This window comes from Clavispora lusitaniae (assembly GCF_014636115.1).
Source record: "Clavispora lusitaniae strain FDAARGOS_655 chromosome Unknown tig00002663_pilon, whole genome shotgun sequence".
NCBI classification, from domain to species: domain Eukaryota; kingdom Fungi; phylum Ascomycota; class Pichiomycetes; order Serinales; family Metschnikowiaceae; genus Clavispora; species Clavispora lusitaniae.
Window position 1 is genome coordinate 1,808,669 of NW_027093982.1, and position 19,468 is coordinate 1,828,136.

The window sequence follows — 19,468 nt, forward strand, 5'->3', positions numbered from 1 at the left end:
TGATAACGTTTGGATATTCTCAGACTCTTATCTACTGATACATACTACTCGCACTGCCAATCTTCGACGTCTTCGCACAAGTTCGCACTCATACTTCATCGTGACTCTAATTTCCTATCCATGCGTTCTTACAAGGAGTGGGCGCTAGCAGCCGCAGTAGCTGCTGCCATTTATTCGCTCTATAGGAGCCGGAAACCACCCACCGCCATGCTCCGCCCAAAAACCCGGGGTGTTGCATCGCTCATCGGAAATACTCCAGTGATTGAGATCCAGTCGCTTTCTCGGCTCACAGGTTGCAAAATTTACGCCAAATTGGAGCTTATGAATCCTGCGGGGCTGGCCAAGGATCGTGTGGCTCTAGCGATTATACGTGAACACGAGAGACTGGGCCGCTTACGTCCACATAGTGGTGATGTGATTTTCGAAGGCACTTCTGGCTCAACAGGCATTTCCTTTACGGTTTTGGCCAATGCGTTGGGCTACACGGCGCACATTTGTCTTCCCGATGACACACTGCCTGAGAAAATCCAGTTGCTCCGATCTTTGGGCGCTGAGTTGGAGCCTGTGAAACCTGCTCCAATCGTCGACCCAAATCAGTACACGAATGCGGCACGTCAGGGTGCTGAGCGCATCAACAACGACAAAAATGATCCCCGGCGAGCTGTTTTCGCTGATCAGTTCGAAAATGACGCCAACTGGCGGGTGCACTACAAGACTACAGGTCCCGAGATCTGGACTCAGCTCGAAGGCAATATCAACACATTTATAACAGGCTCCGGTACGGGTGGCACAATTTCCGGTGTGTCTCGCTTTCTCAAAGAACAGGACAAGTCGATTCGTGTTGTGTTGGCTGATCCGCAAGGGTCTGGGCTTGCCAACAGAATCAACCACGGCGTAATGTACGACTCGGTTGAAAAGGAAGGCACGCGGCGCCGTCATCAGGTGGACACAATGGTTGAAGGTGTTGGTTTGAATAGGCTCACATGGAACTTTGCACAAGGGGAGCGCTTTGTTGATGAAGCTATTCGTGTGACGGATTCTCAGGCGACAAAAATGGCCAAGTTTCTTTGTGCAAATGATGGTTTGTTCTGGGGACTGCTGGCGGCCATTAATTGCGTTGCAGCTGTTCGGATTGCCCAAAAGTATGGTCCCGGACAACGCATAGTGGTTGTGGCCTGTGATCTGGGCGATAGACATCTACTGAAATTTTGGAAAGTGGCCGCCGAAGTTCCAGCGACAATCACACTCGATGAAGTCATGCAATAGAAATGAATGAAGCTGTAATGTTGGTGAAGCTGAATTATGAATAGTTGTACTATGAAATAATTTGTACCTTATCATCATAAGGGTATGCATGCTTATATAATAGATGGCTCTCCTTCTTTCTCTAGTATTCAAAAAGGCTTTTGGTCATTACCCTTTTTTCGTTTATTAGGTGACTAACGTGCAATTGCGATTACGCTGTTGTGTATTGTGCCAACGCATTTTAAGGATAATTAATTTGGTGCCTACGATTGATTCACCGCCACCAAAATATGTTTCACAAAATGTCACTGTAACATTCAACAACAACCCTAATAACAAATACGTTGACTTGCCTAATCTCAAAGCATATACCTCTTTTGCCCACCATACACGTCAGAAAGGCGAGTCCGTGGCGATCAACACGGTATTTATTCAAAATAGTCTGACCATGAGTCATTAAATGTTCTTGTCCCTATTTATAAAACTGCAGTGCTTGGGCAAAAGCTTCTCTCATAAAAGTTTGTAACATGTTCGCAACCACTAATGTTTGCCGCAGGACTGATTCTATGTCTATTATTGAAAAAGCGGCTGGTTACTTGCTTTCGAGCAGTTGCTTCTTCTGGCGATACAACTTGACCGAACTTAAGAACGAAGCGCTAATTCCCATCCATATTTGGACTGTCGCAAAGTGTAGCTTCATGTTGAACACGGTATATGAGTTGAAAATAATGTCTGACAATGTTTTGTAAATGTCCAACATGGCATTCGATTTCTTGAATCTGATTTCTTTCAACAATTGTTGGTCATCTGTTTCATCATCCAAATGAGAGGCGTGAAGTGCAGTTCCACCCAAAAGTTCCTTAGAAAGTGCTTTAGCCCTTTGTTTGACCCTTATTTGGATCTGGATATCCATTTCCTGTTGTGAGAGGCTCTGAAGACTAGACCATGCATTATACAACGCAAACCACGAATCACAGTACCATGCATATGATTCGTGACGTCCGGCAATTCTTCTCCAAGTTTTGTTTTGCAAAAACTTAAGCTTGAATAGAAGCAAAGATTCATCATTCACTGAATAGTAAAGGGATATAAGCTCACCCAAAGTGTTCTTTGAAAAAAAGGAGCCTTGAATTCTCCACACTTTACTGGTCTTGTCGAAGTATAAGTGGTTTCTGACCTTTTTGAGTAATGCATTAATCCGGAAAGGCGATTTGCCAAAACGCAAAAACTGTCTGAACATAGCCAAAGCTGGGACAACGCCTGATAGTCTCAGCGTGAATGTAGAGCATATTAGAATCACTACCACTCGAGCAAACGCCCGGGGATTACGCACAAAGTTGATAATCAAGTCCAACATTTTGTCTGTTCCCTGGTACGTCTTGTTGATCAGCCGGATGTTCAACTTTTCATCACTCAAGTACGCTTCTGCCTGTTTTGAATGATGGAGTAACAATCTCAAGGAATACTGCCCAAACTTGGCCAACTTGTCCTTGCCTGTGATATCGTTGACCATAGCCCAGAACACATCTATGGGCAGAACTTCTTCTGGGGATAAATCTGATGGTGGAGGCGTAGGTTCTGCCAGATCAGCCTTCGGTAAACGAATCTTCTCCTCCGCCCTGGTCGGCGAGCGCATGGAATTCAGCGTCACAGTATGTGCTGGCAGCGCTCGGGCATTTTTCTCTGATGATTTTGCGATGCCGTTGCTTGCAAGTTGGGCCATAGTATACGTCATTTTTGATTTGAGTGGAGATTGCTGTTGGGCAAAAGACTCGTCCCATTCGCTCGAGAAAGGTAAAGGGCTGCTATATTGTTTGATAGCCGAGTAATAAGGTGGTATTGAATTTGTTCCAGGACCGTTTGGCCCCGATGTTGGAATATTGGGCTGTATCTGAACAGGCTCCATAATCTGACGTACGCGGGAGTGGTCTTCCGAATTGATTGATGGTAGTAAGTAATAGCACCTTAAAGTAGTTTATGTAAAGAACAACAACTGGACACTTTCAATCGACAAGCAAGTGATTGGCAACTTCCGCTGGAAGATTTTGATATTATGTGTTTTGGTAAATGGAGTTGGTGAGGAGAAGTGTGTATGCACTGCGCTGAGCGCGATAACTAGTGCAACGTTACTTCGGAACTTGCAGAGTAAAGGTATGCCAATACAGGTACATCGAAATATTGGCGCCAATATGTGTAACGTTGAGGAAAAGCAAATGTGTGAAATATAGGATTAACTAACTCGTGTGGTCCTAAAGATAGAAGGAAACGAAATATTCAATGAGATTATTAACTTCGCAGCAAATGAGTCAACATCCAAAGACGGAGTACTTTCGTCATGAAGATGTTTACATGTTATTTCTCTTCTCATTTACATACTCTCTCATAGTTTCTTCGTTACTTTATCGGTGTCGACTTTGGCGCAACATATATTCCGTCTGTGGTGTTTGCCACTATCATCCTCGGTACATATTACAGGAGGCCATTTAGACTTCTCCGACCTCTACAATCAAAGAAAGCGCCGATGGTTCTATTAAAATAAATAAGTCAGTCGAAATGAATGTCGTTATGCGTCGTAGCTCTTTCCGTTTACGTGTTCTCCATTTGGCCCCATCATAAAAGCACCCACACTTCCCAAATAGCCTTCGTGTCTCAAGAAATAGGATTGCATTTCACCTTTAGACCAGAAATTCAGGGCGTAGCTCAAAGTATGGATAGTTTGCACGTGTCCTGAGATGTAGCTGCCTCCGAAGTAGATACGCTTCAAATCGAAGCGGCGAGCCTGCAAGTATGCAATTTGCGCTATATTGTTGGATATCAGATACAACAAGGATCGGGCAATGTCCTCCTGTTTGAAAAGCGCCAATTTCTCCGGCACGGAAAGCTTCTTGTTCAGCCTGCTGAAGCGCAATTTCTTGAATACTTTGGCAAACGAAGACGCAATGTGGTTCGACTTCAAGCCGATTTTGTTGTAGCTGGTTCCGTAGATATCGCCAACTAGCAAGTCCACATTTTCGTTGTTCCCTCGCTGGGCCATTTCCAACATTTCGTTGTAATCGTTGGCGTCTGTGAGAAGCAGAAGAAGACCCCACAACGTACCTCCTCCCAAGGAAGAACCGCCAATTCTTTCGAAACCTTGCGGTCCAGGACCGGTGACTTTGATCATGGAAACGCCAGAGCCAATGTTAACTAGAAGATATGGATATATCTGGTCGTCCTCGGTGTATGGGCTCTTGATGAAGCGAACATTGTCTTCTGCAAGGTCGTATGTAAATATCTCGTTGGGGATCTTGGTAATGAGCCAGTCAAGACCTTTTATAAGACATTCCATCTCGTCTTTTTTCACGATGTGCATCGGCAAATTGTGTTTTTTGAACGCTGATATCATCACCTTGTGGAATTTATGTGCTCCGCCACCTGTGGCCATTATGTATGTGATTGGAGGAAGATTCTTCTTCACTATACTCTTGCGAACAAGCCTCACCATAAACGAGAGCGCTTCTTGCTCAAAGTTGCCTGTCTGGAAGTCCTGGAAATGCAATTTTCCTCCGTTCTTGCTGCCGTCCTGACCGGACGCAGTGAAATATACCAATTTCGTTAAAGTTCCACCAATGTCCACCGATATGTGAACAACTTCCGAGTTGTGTTTGGGCAAAGTGATGTTCTGGTTTTTAGAGTCAACAGAAAGCGACCCGTCTAGTGGCAGGGCGTGCAACTCTTCGTCCTCGGACTCTGAAGAATTGTCCGAAGTAAGAGGCGACGGTGTAGACGAAACTGAACCGTGGCCTCGCAATAAGTGGTCGTTGGCAATGTATGCCCCAGAACAATCGATTTTGATTGTGCCGATGGGCACATTGCCAAAGTCGATATTGTCGATAATCAGCTGCTTGACCATCAGAGCTCTATTAGTATGGGAATGACAAAACCTATGGAGGCCCGAAGTAGCTGAAGACGGCAAAGAAAATGTAAGCAGGAGAGAAGCCGAGGATTGTAATTAGGAAATGATGCAAGCTCACAGATGGAAAACGAACAGCCTGATAATCTTGTCTTGCACAGAATTCGTTCGAGCTATTTTTTTTTCTTCGTGTTTTTTTTGGCCCGTCGAATGTTGGGGAAGTCGCGTCATGAATCTCGTGTGAAGTCACAGCGTAGTCTACGTTTCTACAATTTTCAGTTTCTGTCTCCATTAAACTCGGCTGAAATTGAAAGTATCACCATGTACTCTCTCGTATAGCGGCCACGGTCGGAGTTTCGGGTCTTCGGACTTCGTGGTGTGGGGTTGATGTGTGCACACCGCCAATGACCACTAAACGATGGAAAATGTATAAACTACGCCGTCTCATTGGCCCTGTTTCTTCTTTTACTAAGAGTCTTTGGGCTCGCAGGATGGCTTTCTCTATTCTTTTCTCGTCTCATCTTCTGTTGTCTGGGTGTGATCGACTTTTCCTGCCCTAGACTCTTTTCATACAATCTTCGTAGCGTATCTGGGTCTGGTATTAAAGGAACAAGCTCTGGGTTCAAAGTGTGCAAGAACTTGATAACGTGTCCAGCGTTGGCCATAGAAGAATTGTCGCCGAGTTCCAAATCAACATAATAATCAAACGCAGCGTCGGCTTCGCTCGTGGGGTCAAATGGACAAAAATCTTTCAAAAACTTACTCATTATTGCCTTGGCGAGTCCCTTCTGTGAACTTCCGGCTATGCTTTGGTGGTTGTCGCCTCTCTTTTCGACTCTTTTGAATGTAGTATTCCACAAGTGTTTGCGATCAGAATCTGCCCTTACCAAGACAAGAGCAATCAAGGTGACATCTGGCTTCTTGTAGAGCTCGACAATCTGTTTGCGGTGAAGAGCAAGGTGATTGTTTCTGTCCAAAAGCACAACCTGGTGGTTTTCAAGCAGGTGGGAGATCTTGTTATAGAATTCTTTTTTCGATCCACAGTCGTCGTTTTCCACATGCGCCCACGTTGGGTAAAGCTCCTTAAGAATGCGGAAAACTGTAGATTTGCCGCATCCTATGGTTGATATTGGCACTAGAAGATACTTCATGATGGCATTGCGCACCTGCGATAATGTTGGTGATATATTCAGTTACTTGCACACATAGTGCTGGAATTTACCCTAGGAAATTCTTATTTTTATTTTTCTATCAAATCAGTTCAAGTCCAAGTTCAGTTTTTTCGAATATCTTTCCAGTGCCTTGTCTCTAGCTGCAGATCCTAGTCGGAGATTGAATAACCAATACGTAAATATAGTAACGAAGCGCATTTGTGTATTATATTTGGTACCCTCTGATCAGTCGAACTGATAATAAACAAAGAGCTGTTGCTTTTCTAAACTAACATCCACATCCCACACCTTGAACTTCTTATCATCCAAAATGTACTCTCCTTTCGTCACATTTTCGTGAGAGGCAACCAACTTTTCAAGATATGTGTTTGACATGGCAGGCCGAATCTTTTCGCTCATAGTACCAACAGTGATATGCAATATCGTATTTGTTGGCTCTATCTTGTCTTCATCCAAGATAAAGCTCAGCTCATTTTGGGTATAGATGGCTGAAAGTTCCACTCTGAGGGTAATCAATGTTTGCTCAACGACAACTATACTTTTGATGTTCAAGTCGGCGAAAAAACGCAATGGAAACCTCCCTGTTTCTTTGGCAACTTTTCCGTTCGCTTTTAAATCGAATTTTTTGGCTATTTTTGCCCACGACGCCTTTTTCTTTGCATCTCTGGCTGCCATACAGTGAGCCACAGTGACATGAAAGTCTTGCTGGACTCGTTTGGCTTCAACTAGGCCATTCCACGTTGGATCTTCACGTAAGCAATTGTCGGCTATGCTTTGGATTGCAGATGGGGTTATTTCAATACCCACATAGATCGCTTTTCCGGCTTTTGGAGCAGGTGGTGGCGCAACTACCTTTACCTCGTGGTTTTTCGCAGATTCAAAAGCTTCCATCCATTGACTTTCCGTGAAATTAGGAACTTGAATTTCCGGAAATGCTTTCGTCAATTCACGCAAAATTATTTTTGCATTTTCCAAAGAAGAGTTCTCCTGAGTGCAATCCAAGTTGATTATCATGTGGAAGTTACTATCTGGATCTTCGTACTTATTACCTTCAACCACCACCGGCAAGCTCTCATTTTCTAGTTTAGCCTTCAATTCTGGTGGTGAGAACGAGTCGTAAAACCCTTTTGCCTTCTTAGATGCGCTGTCGCCTTCCTTTTTAACTCTAAGCGTTTGGTGGTTATCTCCTCTTGCTATAAGTCTCTTTTCAAGAAACTTCCAATGTTCAGCTGATGTCCCTTTGCTCATGAAGTTTATACCAACGTATTTCACCAGTATATTAGGAGGTACAAACTTTCCCTCATTGGCGTGAAAAGAGCTGAAATGTTCCTTCCGGATTCTCGCCTGTTGGTGGTTTTTATCAATGAAGACAACTTTGTGTGTGCCTAATTCCAGAAGACAGGTCTCGGTGAATTTAAGTTTTCGTTTATAGAAATCGTCACTCTGAACATGTCCCCACTCTGGTATCAAATTGGTCAAGGTTTTAATGGTAGTTGTCTTTCCGCATCCTATAGATGCAATAGGAACGATTCCGTAGTGGAAGGTTGTTGCCTTCAAAAGTTTGTCAAGTTTCTGAGAAAGTTTCTCATCCTTGTCCTCTATTTTCACTAATCCCAAACCATCTAATTCTCCGAATCCCATGTGTTTAAGGTACATTTTTCTAACCTTTATAATCCCCAACGAGTTCAAATAGTCTTCTTTGAGCTGAGGGTTTTCCTCAAAAAGCTTTTCAACGTACTCCAAATACGAGAAGGTAATCTTTTTGTGAGCAGGGCGTCTGTGGACAATCTGAGGAATCTTCTGAGGCGCCTCTGGGTTGATCAAATCTAACGTGGCTTCTCTAAGCTGCCGGTATAAAAAATAAGGCTCCTTGAGCTTATACTTAAAAAAATAGTCCAGACCGTCTTTTTTAGCTCGGATAACAAAACCTTCGATTTCCCTACCGTTGAATGTACCAGTTTCACCTGTCTTTTCAAGGAACGCCCAAAGACGATCAAAAGAGTCGAAAGTAAAGTCTGATACCTTTCGAAAGCCCCATTCTTCAGCGAAGGCCGACACGCGGTCCATTGGATACGTATGAAACTTTTGGGTATTGTAATTAAGCCCATGCAAATAGAGACCAGCCAATTCCTTGGGATATTCAACGACGTGCTCTTCGAAATCGTCGTCACACAACTCTGCCACGGCCGTCAAGTTCAACTCGAAAAGGATTCGGGCCAAGTCCTCTGGTCTTTTCCCTATCCGCTCTAATTGGGAGAGTGTTTCTTGATGGCCTCGAATGAAATGCTTTGATTTTTCTCCGTCTCGTTCTCCCGTCGAGTGCTTGGAGCACACCAAAAGTGTGCCATCCTCCAACCCTGAAATAAATATAATGCAGCCATTTTCTTTTGTTGATACGTTGAACGGACCTTCTAGTTTCTTCAACGCTTCCATTTTAGTTTCGGGAACTTCCTCTTGGTTGAAGAATTTGTCATAGCCCCGGGCAAGAATCCGACTTCCTTGCATAAATAATCCCCTTGCCCGACATGGTAATTGGATGTTCGAGCGAGAATATTCAAACTCTTTGAACTTCCAGCTATCCACTTCAACAGGACCCGTAGAAGTCTCAACTGTCCATTTCAGCACACGGGCTTTTCCAGCATCTTTCCTTTCTGAGGCCTCAATCAAGCTAGCCACAAAGCGATCAGTAGTTTCTTTGCTATCACGTAAAACTGGCAATGGCTCAAACATTTTTGATAGTACTATATGCTTTCTACTCATCGAGCTAGCCTGCACATTCGTACACCTCCATGTCAAACGACTTGTAGTCATGTGAATGTGACAGCTGCTCTTTTTATGTCTTCTGAAGACCGGAAATCAATCCGTTTCTTCGCTTCTGGGTCAGTTTTGGTATTTTTAGCGTGACTTACTGCTGTGGTGGTTATTTTCTGAACCTTCGATATTTATTTTCTGCTCTCACTCGATGTCGTCCTGGATTGATGCATCTAAACACACGTGGCTCGGGCTTGTATTCGAATTAATGCCACGATTTCACACCCTACAATCTACAATAATGGTTTTTAGTCTTTCATGTCATCATCTGAATGTGACTTCTGTCTCGTCCTGTGTGTAAGCCTCGACTCTACATCCAGACGCCTGTAGTATCAATACTCAACCAACATCAACACTAATATGCTCAAGGTGGATGTGGACGAGGCAGATGTGGCTGTTCTAACACAGAATCTTGCCCGATCGAAACAGGTCTTTGAGGATCTCTCACGGCTGCTTCGAACCATCGGACAGAAAACGCAATCGGGTTCTCAGAGTATTCGCCCTGTGCTAGCGAAATTCAATAGCCTTACAGCGAAAAAACAATCTGTTGAAGAAGGGCTTGCTCTTTTGAAGGATGTTTCACGGTACTCCGCCGAGGCAGCCGAATCTCAGCGTATTCTTACGGGACCAGTTGAAGCCACTGGAATTCAAAAGTATTTGGCATGTCTTGAAAGTTCGGCGCAATTGCTCCACGATATGAAGCGGGACATCAGAGACTTTGAAGGTGTTGTGATTGGCTTCGCAAATGCAGTGGATAAGGCGGAAATGAGTGTGGTGAAATACTTCAGTCAAGTAATGAATGGAGTCGATTTGACTACGGGTGTTATCCCCAAGAAACAAGACGCTCTAGCTGTCTTGGCCTACTTTACACAGCAAGGAAACCTTCGCAATGCTCACGCGGCCGTTGAGAAGGCTCTTTACACCCAACTTTGCAAGCTCATGGCAGCTTCTGAGCCTGCCTGTACATTTCCAAAAAGACAAAGCAACATTCCATACGAAAAGGGCTCTTCAGGAATCGAAAAGTATACGGAGAAGCTTCTTTTGTATGCCAAAAGCGTTAGTACGGTATGTGAAGAACTCCGGGTATCTGGATCTCCGATTCTCTCCAACACGCTTTGTGGGTATCTTGACAACAGACTTACCCCAATTTTGATCCGCTATAACACGTCCTTGGACCAGCTGGGCCCACTTACCTATGACATTGCCACTTTGGAATTGTTAGATTCATTGGTTCATATGGATGCGGCATTGACGAAGTATAAGTGTAGTTTTGCTGCCTGCGCATCAGTCACAAAAGAATACGGCAAGTTACGAAACAAGGCGCTGTCATTGCTCATTGAGTGGGTCAAGTATGTGGATGCACGAGTGTCCCAAGTTGAGCGATTCAACGAGTTTAGCATTCCTGAAGTTATCGTGGACGTTATTTCTAAGATCAGAAGAATATGTGAGTTCAACTCGTTACAATTGTTGATTGAGGGCAAAAAACTTGGAAGCTGGCTCGATATCAAACCTCCACTTCGTTTCATTTCCGTTTACACGTCTGTTATCCCTGGGGCTGAAGCATCTGCAGAAGATTTGAACAAGTTTTTAGCTTCGTCATACATTCTGGACCTTATAGATGAGCTCATGGTGAATATTGAAATCAACTTGAAGGAGCAGACAGGTGATAACAGCTTACGAAAACTGTCGCAGGGATTTTTGTTGATCAAGAATCTTGTGATGATTGAAACAATCATCAACCGACTGGAGTCGTTTTATCAGCAGTTGGGCCAGATCGGCTTGGAGCGTCTCCAGAGATTGAAGAACCGATTCCTTAAATTGTTCTTGGATGACTGGAATTACGCATCTTACATCATCATTCGTGACATGACTCAAATCACAACTACCAATGCCATGAACGGAGGACAGCACTCGACCAAAGAAAGAGAACAGACTAAAGAGTTGTTTAAGAACTTCAACGAGTCATTTGAAGAAGCACTTAAACAATATGAAAAGTTCAATATCCAAGAAAAGGATCTCAAGGTTTACTTGTCGGGAGAAATCAAGAAACTCATCATCAACGCCTACAACAAACTTTACGACAAGTATGGCAATGGGGAGTTCACAAAAAACAGGGCCAAGTATATTAAGTACGACAAGCTGCAATTCGAGCGTCTCTTGAATGAGCGTCTCTAATAGAAATTACGAGATTCTAAATTACGGATGTCCAACATAAAATCTCTTTTAGGACGTTGTGCTCGATACGCCACCCCACAAAATACCAAGAATTTCGCGCGCGAAGCTTGGCGAAAAATTTAGGTGACACCTCGCCTTTCAAAGCCCCGAATACGATTTACGAGCCTACATGGCATGGATTATCAGAACAATAGGCAGAATAGAAGCAGAAGTGTGCAACCCAAAATGGACGCGACTATAATGCGAGCACGATCGAGCGCCTTTTTAGATGATTGTGCCAGCATCAAAAAGGGTATGTCAAGGGCAATAAAGGGGCCTGGCCCCGACAGGAAGCAAAGAAAAAGATAGCATGCATGACACCTGCATAAAGACCATACTGATCTGTTGACACATTCTCGTTTGATATGATGAATGGCTATGTGAAGCTAGCGGCTGCGCCGGCTAAATCCCCAATAAAAACTGCCATCGTGCTGTCTATGTGTGCCAACTAGAGGCAAATAAATGTCTCGCTGTAGTAGGTGCTTGTGTTGACTTTTAGGGTGACAAGATATTGCCATGCGGTCCGATGTCGAAACTGCATGTAGCTGTCGCATGACAAACTCGACTTACGCGTGGGTGCATTCCGTGCAGTCAGGTGTACAGTTTGCCTGTCAAGAATATGTGCCTAAATGGCCCTTATCACGCAAGCGATACCCGTGAAAAATCTAGACAATAAACTTTTGAGAGACGGCTGAATGGTTTGAAAACTAGGGTATCGGCACAGAAGCTTCTCTCCTAACTAGGATCTGTTTACTCGTAAATGGGACGATGGGCGAATACTTAAGATTGCCAATATGCGGTTCTTGGCAGTTGCTTGGTGTCATGTAGATTGGCCATGACATCTTGGACGTATCGGGATTATTCAGAGGCGTCTAGCACGGGTTTTCCGAGGGTTCCTGAATTCCGAGGGTTGACTCGGCACTCAAGAAATTTGCGCATGCAGGCGCTCTGAAGTTTTCTTGGCACACTGTACTTTGACGTTTTTGACACTTTGACATTTCCTTGGCACACGTTTACGAACTTTGCCACAATGAATGCGCCTTGTTTGTATGGGAATGCTATTCTTGTAGTTTTCACTTATTTCTAAGGGGGTTGAAAGGCTATATTGTATCAAGGAATGTGAAAGCCGGTCGATGCCACCGGCTGCAAATAAGCTTCTCTATGACGTTCCTGCTTGTTTTTTTCTCCGAAGTGGCCGAAAATGGAAATCGGGATTTCAAGGATCGAATCGCGTGCATGGAAGGACAGCCAAGTTTAGGCCATCTTAGCATGCACTGGTGCCTAAATTCTAGCCTCTTTCCTGCACTTTCGATCCATTTCACCCTAAATGTTTGTGCAGCCGTTGTACTTCCGGCCCATGAAATGTAAATCCGGGCATACCATACCAAGAAAATTGCAAAGCGGTAGTACAAAGTGCATTGGCGTTTCAAAATGTCGCTTTAACTATTTAACTCCTCCGTAATCACCTTTGAGAAACCCTTCTCCAACTTTTCGTTTTTTGACAAGCATCATTTTTTAATTCAAACTTGACTTTGAAGTCTTTATCGGTGACACTTCATCTTTTCACTATAAATTATTCGTGTCATATACCTTTTTTTAATTCTACTCCGAAATGAATAACAAAGTCACCTTGCCCCCAATCTCCGACATATTTTCTGGCAAGGATGTGTCGTTGGGCCCCTTTCCCACCCACCCTCGTCCTAATCCACCGTATACGACGATGCCGGTTTACCCTTACAACTATGTTCCACCTAACGCTGGCGTTATGGCAACTTACGGAACAGCCCCTTCCTCCTACAACTACTACGGTTCTGGCGCTTACACAGCCATGCCTCCTGCCCTTGAAATGCCAGCTTCCGTATCGAGAAGCGTCCACGGAAGCACGTCGGGTCCATCCGCCACGGAAAGAACGCGGAGTGGGTCGGAACAACTTTCTGTGTCTCCTGTCACTTCGCCTACGCTGGAGGGAGGTGTTTCTTCGGCATCAGCCAACATCCAACACCACTCTCGTTCGCGAACAAGAAACAACTTGCCTAAAGAGACCACGTACATTTTGTTGAAGTGGTTGAATGACCATCTCAATCATCCATATCCTAACTCTTTTGAGAAGACGCGGTTAATGATGGCAACGGGATTAAACCAACAGCAATTGAGTAATTGGTTCATTAATGCTCGCAGAAGAAAGATTAAGGTGTTGCGGCAAAAGAAGCTGGCATCGGAGTAAGCCAGCAAACGAACTGGTTTGTGCGGCGATTCTACAATGCTGCTTCTTTTCATTCCACTGGTTGTGTGACTCTAACATTTATGTCTTTATTACGAATATATGGGGCTGGGTAATCGGATCCCTTTTGGATGTAGACCACAATAGGAAATGGCCGACTTTCTGTTGCATGCAAATGTGCTTTATGCGTTTGTGCATGGTGACTTCATCTACGCCCTATTTATGTCGCACATACATACTGCATTGGCACTCCCCCATTTGTTGCGTAGAATGCAGAGGAAAAGCGTGGGGGTAGCTATGCATGGGTCCTGGTGGAATAATTAGCGTAATTAACGTAGAATTAGTGACAAGGAAAATACCTCATGGGCCGTCATCCTGTCCTCGCGACATGCGGAATATTTTCGTTCATGTGTAAACAGTGAGAGATTTTCTTCGCCCAGAAAAGCTTGGTTAAAATAGGGGAACGAGCTTCCTCTTGCAGTCACTTGATGAGCCGAACACCCCTAGATTCGTTGCGTAATTTATATTTGGAAATGACACTTCTAATTGTTTTCGTTCTTTAATTTACTTTATTTTTCTGTTCGTGTTTTGTTTTTCGTATTCAAGTACTTCACACCACGTCTACAAATGCTTCTTCAAAGTAGACACATCCGTACCTTCCGAAAAATTACAGAGCGATTATGATCTAACCATTTGATGATCAAAGATTGGGGAAGCCTGGCTTTGAGTGAATACATTGCCTAGAAGCTAAGATATATCCCTGCGATTTGGTTGTTTCGTTATCATTTCCTCGCCCCATTTTGGGAACTCTAATCACTTCCAGTATATGGGACCTGCAGGTTAGCGCTACTAAGCATAATACCGTCTAAGTGTACTTTTCAACCTACCATGACTACGCTACTTTCGACTTCAGATGCCTTGATTGCTGTCGCAGATGCAATTCTCCAGAAAATAGATGCTCTTTCCACCATCGAAATCTCGAAAAAGGGCCGGAAATATAAGTTTGTCAACAACAATTTTCAACGCATCCGAGAGGAAGACAAACACTTGATTGTGCATCCTGAAGACTTGTCACTCAATCTCTCAACGGTGCTGGCGTACCGTATCCTAGATTCCATCAGCAGCGACATTTTTTCCGAGTTCCGAGACGTTTGCCTCACTATAATTGGTGTCGCCAGAGATTTGGAAGTGAATGGCTGGTACGAAGAAGAAAACTCGTCTGTGATCAACCACAAGGTCCTGCGGCTCGAGTATTCACCCGAAGAAAGAGAAAAGGCCCTCTCTTTTGTGCAAGGTGTCACAAAGACCCACTTGATCCAAGGTTATAACCTCTTGTACTGCGCAAAGTTGAACTTTCTTCACACAGACCACCACATTGGAACAAAGCTCGAAGGACATTACATGAGAAATTACGTACAAGAGTACTTTGGTGAAGAGGCATTGGAACTGCCCACGGTACTTGTGGCACTCAAAAGTTTTGTGCATTGGGCCAACATCAAAGGTTTCTTGTACAAGTTGGAAGTGCCCAATATTGATATTTCAAAAGAAGAAGAAGACAGTTTCCGCCGCTTGCCCGACCCGTGCGAGGAGCTTTTGTGTAACGTTTACGATCGCTACCCCAGTGGGATGTCCAAATACTCCTTACTCCGCAAATCCTTTGACATTATAGCTGATTCGCCCTTCTCTAAGCTTATTCCATATCCCGAGGGCGACGTGTTTGATCTCACGTGGCTATATGACTTGTGCCACGACATTGAGGAAGATCCGGCACGGTACCACTTGCGTTCTGTGGCCAAGAGACTTTCCAAGCATCCAGTCAACTTGAACGAGTTGAACCAGGAGAAAAATGCAAACGTGAAGCTGCTTTTAGCGGTTCTCAGTCTAATACTCAATACGGTTGGCGAAACGGGCGGTGATTTCCTACTTCAGAACCTGAAAATCCCAAAGTTTTCTCAAGAATTGATTGACGAGATGCCCAAATATTACAAGCAGTTGGTGGACATCAGCGACAAAATCGAAGAGTACCGCTACAAAGGATGGAGCCCCAGCGACATTATCTTACGGTTGCAAGATAAGACACAGAAGTGTCTTTATGACGAGGTGATGAAGATGCGTGACTTGCATGCTGAGGATTACGAATCGGAATGATCTCCGCAAGAAATTTGAAAGCAAGTAGGCGAAGCATGGAAAATTGCCGTTTTTGACAAAGTATTTGGCTCGGATGGAACATTAGACGTGTCAATGTGCAACGTGCGACATACAATGTCATGCATGCCTTGCAAACTGCTGTCAAGCTATCATCTCAACGATCCCGGTTGTAGGACTTGCTGAACCGAAAATTTGGTTCATATCTAAAATCACGGCCGTTCATCTGCATACAGCGTGCCGTTTTCCGCGTCTCTCGCAGCGTCTTCCCGTTAGAGTACATACATTCTCTCACTTGCCGTTAGCGTATACCCATTTGGGAGCCACACGCTTATCTGGTCGCGATATATATCCATGATAAGCCCCAAAATCATATACCAGGCAACATGACTAAAGCCAAAGAAAACCCATCGGACTACTACTTGGATCGCTTGCAAGATTTGCCTTCCATCAACAAAACCAGAGAAGCGAATGCTGCTGCATGGCGGAACTTTCTTTCTGTCGAAGAGTACGTGGAAAGAGAACACGTTTTGGGCTTATCGAAGATCGCCTCCTCGGAGACCAACCGTGTTCTTGTCTTTGGCTTGAAGAATAAGTCAGACCCATCCACCATTGTCAGTTCTGTGGAGTTGTTGGTAAGAGAATCGTGGAGGTTTCATAAGACGGCTGATGGTTCCGTCGCTAGAAAATCCGTATTAAGCGGTTGCGTTGGTGGTGTCTACACGGATCCAAGCCATCGAGGCAAAGGATATGCGTCCATCATGATTGACAAGCTCATGCAAATAGCCAAAACGCCGGACGTTTTGGGCGAGGATGGATTCGTGTTTTTGTATTCGGAAGTTGGCGAATACTATGCGCGTAATGGATTCAAGTCCTTCCATGTGCCATTGGCAAACATCCCGCTTGTGGCTCAAAATAAACCCTACGAGAAACCAGAGAATGTGGATTTGGTCAAGTACCACGAATTTGCGCCTTTGTTCGAGGAGTACAATGCCCACTTTGATTCAGAAATGCGCGAGAAAACTGCCACTGATGGACTCGACCGTATTACAATCAACCCAACCGCTGATTACATTGATTGGTACCACTTGAGACTGAAGTTCTTCGTAGCCAAGTTGTACGAGCAGCACATTAAATTTGATGGATATCGTGATTCATACGATGATCTTGTGGCCAAGTTTCTGAGCATCCAACCACATTACTATGGCATGATCCTTCGGTGTCCGGAAACAGGTGATTCACAAGGCTTTATTGTGTGGCACTATGAGTACGATTTTGACAAGGAAACCGAAAAACCGAAGAACTATGTGACAATTCTTAAAATCCACGTCGACACTACTCGCGCTAATTATGATTCAGTGGCTTTCCAGCTTATTGCAAACTTAAAGAACTACGTCGAAGCGGACCACGGGATTCCGCAGTTGGCAAACTTCCACAAGATTGTACTTTGGGAGTCTGAGGTCAGTTCCAAAGTGCTCCGCGACTTGCGCAAATTCTTCCAAAGTGTTGATGGCTTGAACAACAGCTCTCTTGGTGCCATCTCTTTCGTTAACGAGGAAGACGACTCTAGGTTGAAGAAAGGCGAGATTCTCTGGGAGAACAACAACAAGTTGCCTTGGTTTTAGCGCTGGTAGAAGCACAAAAAAGTATTACCAAAATGAAAAATTGCCCTAATGGCACAAACGAACTGAAGACTACGTAGAAACATATTTGTCGCATTATGGAAGACTTGAATCATGTCAAATTTATGAACTTAGAAGTGCAGATGTAGTTTGGTCCTGCACCTTCCCGTTTGGATATATCTTCAAGGCGTCCTAACCGTTAGTCGACCAGAAGTCAATATCATGGAGCTTCTTCCTTCCGGTCAAAAAAATACTATAGAAGTATTATGGGAAGATCAGCAAAAAATCAACAAATTTTCCTCCCTCATCAATAGAAAAGATGCGTTGTCTGAACAACTCCAGAAGCTCAAAACTGAAAAAGAATACGTCGACGACTTAGCTCTAGAAATTGAGCTTTTAGACGAGAGCGATAAAATCCAGTACAAAGTGGGCGATGTCTTCGTCTTTCTCAGCGTCACTGAAGCTGTGGAGAATATTGAAAAAGAAAACGAGTCCTTGGACACCAAAGTCGAACAATTATCTGACGAAATCGATGAAATCGATCAACAGCTAGCGCAGCTCAAAGCACACTTATATGGCAAATTTGGCCAGAATATTAACTTGGAACGATAGACGATAGTTATATTGTGCAAGGCTTGTGCAATGGTACGTACATTTTACAGTATGTGGAAAATTTAATAATACAATTTCGTGACCTGACTATCAGTCCAGCTCGCTATCTTCTTCGTAATCAGGCATCATGTCCTTGAGCATTTGCTCCTCGGCTACTCTAGGCTTTTTTGTTTGCTCCGTATTTTCTGACGAGAGCGGTCTTTTGTGAACGTTATTCTGCGGTTGAGTACTTGGCGGAACTCGCGGCTGAGTGTTCATCTGCGCCGGTAGATGAGTATCGTGGTGGGTGTTTTTCGCCCTTTGGTGTCTTTCGTATTCTCTGGCCTTCCATGCTTTCTCGATTTCAGGGCATGCGTCGATCAACTCCTTCTCTGTCACTCCATCTTCGATACTATGGAGGATTTTCTCTACCACACTTATGTGATTGCCATTGCTCTTGTCGTTCCGGAACCGGAGCATCTCCCAATATGGTGGGTTGCTGATCTTCTTGCGGCACTCGACTATGCGGCCTTGAAGGGGTTCGTTCAAGCCTTTGAGTTGTTCCCAGTCTTCTTCAGAAAGATCCATTTGAGCAAACTGCTCATACTCTTTGCCCCCTTTCCAAACGTTAAGGTTTATCCGCTCCGGTAAGCTGTCGTAGTCTAAATATGTGGAATCAGGGTCACGTGGATCCATATCGGGATCTTGGAATTGCTTGAACTCCATGTACATTTTGAAGTCGATAGTGTTCTCATGAGCTGGTTTCCATTTGAGCAATGTGGCATCCGTACCAAACACATACGGTGTTTCGGCGCATGTGAAAATTAAACCATCTGACTCATGGAAAAGTTGATCTTGCATGGAAAGCACAACATTTGCTCTATATGACAGTTTCATCATTTTGAAACTAACTTTGAACGGAAAATCAGGCGAGTTGACGATTTCTGGATGCTTTGATTTGTAGCTATCAAAAGGCTTCATCACATTTTCGGTGATGTAGCCTAGTCTTTTAGGTAGAGGTCTGTTTGTTATGTCCTTTTCATTGATTACAAGAGCATCAAAGATGCAATATCTGAGGTATGGTTCCAGCACATTTTTTGTTTCCAACACCAATTCCCCGTCCAATAGAGTACCATGGTGGTAAGTTTTTCCATTTTCCTCATTCACCGACAATGGGAAGTGAATGTTGGGAATGAAGTAGAACTCATTTTCTCTCGTTATTAGAAAGACACCCTCGCCCTTAACTGGATCGTTGATCAAGAATAAAAGGCATCGTAAACCATCGGACTTCTCACACACAAAGTATTCTCTTTTCTTCAATACTTCGATGTGATTTCTCTCGAACGATACTGGCTGAGACCCTGGAAACTGCGTATTTTTTCTTCTTAGCAAATCAGCCAACATGAGCCGCAACTCTTGTAGCTCCCCATTTTCAATCTTGGTGCCCGGAATAACCGGCATGTCTCTTTCCGAAAGCTTTAGCATGGCTTCCGGTGCTGTATGTTGGAGAGGCTTTCTACTAGAAAAACAATCTTCTCAGCCAAAGTTGAGCTTG

General features: G+C 44.1%; 11 protein-coding genes across 11 annotated transcripts; 6 read left to right on the top strand and 5 right to left on the bottom strand. All coding sequences in view use genetic code 12, as the record gives it.

The window, feature by feature from the left end:
- Nucleotides 1-120: 120 nt before the first annotated feature.
- Nucleotides 121-1,266, top strand: FOB63_005463 (putative cysteine synthase; the record flags this gene model as incomplete). Its single annotated transcript, XM_002616838.1, has 1 exon — nucleotides 121-1,266. One exon carries the CDS (start codon nucleotides 121-123, stop codon nucleotides 1,264-1,266), a length of 1,146 nt encoding a protein of 381 aa, XP_002616884.1.
- A 571-nt stretch (nucleotides 1,267-1,837) lies between these two features.
- On the bottom strand, nucleotides 1,838-3,151 carry FOB63_005464 (uncharacterized protein; the record flags this gene model as incomplete). The annotated part of the gene is made up of 1 exon (XM_002616837.1): nucleotides 1,838-3,151. The coding sequence occupies one exon, from the start codon at nucleotides 3,149-3,151 to the stop codon at nucleotides 1,838-1,840; it is 1,314 nt and encodes a 437-aa protein (XP_002616883.1).
- A 657-nt stretch (nucleotides 3,152-3,808) lies between these two features.
- Nucleotides 3,809-5,137, bottom strand: FOB63_005465 (pantothenate kinase; the record flags this gene model as incomplete). Its single annotated transcript, XM_002616836.1, has 1 exon — nucleotides 3,809-5,137. The coding sequence occupies one exon, from the start codon at nucleotides 5,135-5,137 to the stop codon at nucleotides 3,809-3,811; it is 1,329 nt and encodes a 442-aa protein (XP_002616882.1).
- Nucleotides 5,138-5,571: 434 nt separating this feature from the next.
- Nucleotides 5,572-6,288, bottom strand: FOB63_005466 (tRNA ligase kinase domain family protein; the record flags this gene model as incomplete). The annotated part of the gene is made up of 1 exon (XM_002616835.1): nucleotides 5,572-6,288. One exon carries the CDS (start codon nucleotides 6,286-6,288, stop codon nucleotides 5,572-5,574), a length of 717 nt encoding a protein of 238 aa, XP_002616881.1.
- Nucleotides 6,289-6,534: 246 nt separating this feature from the next.
- FOB63_005467 (RNA ligase family protein) lies at nucleotides 6,535-9,120 on the bottom strand (the record flags this gene model as incomplete). The annotated part of the gene is made up of 1 exon (XM_002616834.2): nucleotides 6,535-9,120. One exon carries the CDS (start codon nucleotides 9,118-9,120, stop codon nucleotides 6,535-6,537), a length of 2,586 nt encoding a protein of 861 aa, XP_002616880.1.
- A 360-nt stretch (nucleotides 9,121-9,480) lies between these two features.
- EXO70 (GTP-Rho binding exocyst subunit) lies at nucleotides 9,481-11,295 on the top strand (the record flags this gene model as incomplete). The annotated part of the gene is made up of 1 exon (XM_002616833.1): nucleotides 9,481-11,295. One exon carries the CDS (start codon nucleotides 9,481-9,483, stop codon nucleotides 11,293-11,295), a length of 1,815 nt encoding a protein of 604 aa, XP_002616879.1.
- Nucleotides 11,296-12,946: 1,651 nt separating this feature from the next.
- CUP9 (transcription factor CUP9) lies at nucleotides 12,947-13,558 on the top strand (the record flags this gene model as incomplete). The annotated part of the gene is made up of 1 exon (XM_002616832.1): nucleotides 12,947-13,558. One exon carries the CDS (start codon nucleotides 12,947-12,949, stop codon nucleotides 13,556-13,558), a length of 612 nt encoding a protein of 203 aa, XP_002616878.1.
- An 885-nt stretch (nucleotides 13,559-14,443) lies between these two features.
- FOB63_005470 (uncharacterized protein) lies at nucleotides 14,444-15,703 on the top strand (the record flags this gene model as incomplete). Its single annotated transcript, XM_002616831.1, has 1 exon — nucleotides 14,444-15,703. The coding sequence occupies one exon, from the start codon at nucleotides 14,444-14,446 to the stop codon at nucleotides 15,701-15,703; it is 1,260 nt and encodes a 419-aa protein (XP_002616877.1).
- Nucleotides 15,704-16,086: 383 nt separating this feature from the next.
- On the top strand, nucleotides 16,087-17,325 carry FOB63_005471 (uncharacterized protein; the record flags this gene model as incomplete). Its single annotated transcript, XM_002616830.1, has 1 exon — nucleotides 16,087-17,325. One exon carries the CDS (start codon nucleotides 16,087-16,089, stop codon nucleotides 17,323-17,325), a length of 1,239 nt encoding a protein of 412 aa, XP_002616876.1.
- Nucleotides 17,326-17,544: 219 nt separating this feature from the next.
- GIM3 (tubulin-binding prefolding complex subunit) lies at nucleotides 17,545-17,934 on the top strand (the record flags this gene model as incomplete). The annotated part of the gene is made up of 1 exon (XM_002616829.1): nucleotides 17,545-17,934. The coding sequence occupies one exon, from the start codon at nucleotides 17,545-17,547 to the stop codon at nucleotides 17,932-17,934; it is 390 nt and encodes a 129-aa protein (XP_002616875.1).
- Nucleotides 17,935-18,024: 90 nt separating this feature from the next.
- CGT1 (mRNA guanylyltransferase) lies at nucleotides 18,025-19,398 on the bottom strand (the record flags this gene model as incomplete). Its single annotated transcript, XM_002616828.1, has 1 exon — nucleotides 18,025-19,398. One exon carries the CDS (start codon nucleotides 19,396-19,398, stop codon nucleotides 18,025-18,027), a length of 1,374 nt encoding a protein of 457 aa, XP_002616874.1.
- Between the last annotated feature and the right edge of the window lie 70 nt (nucleotides 19,399-19,468).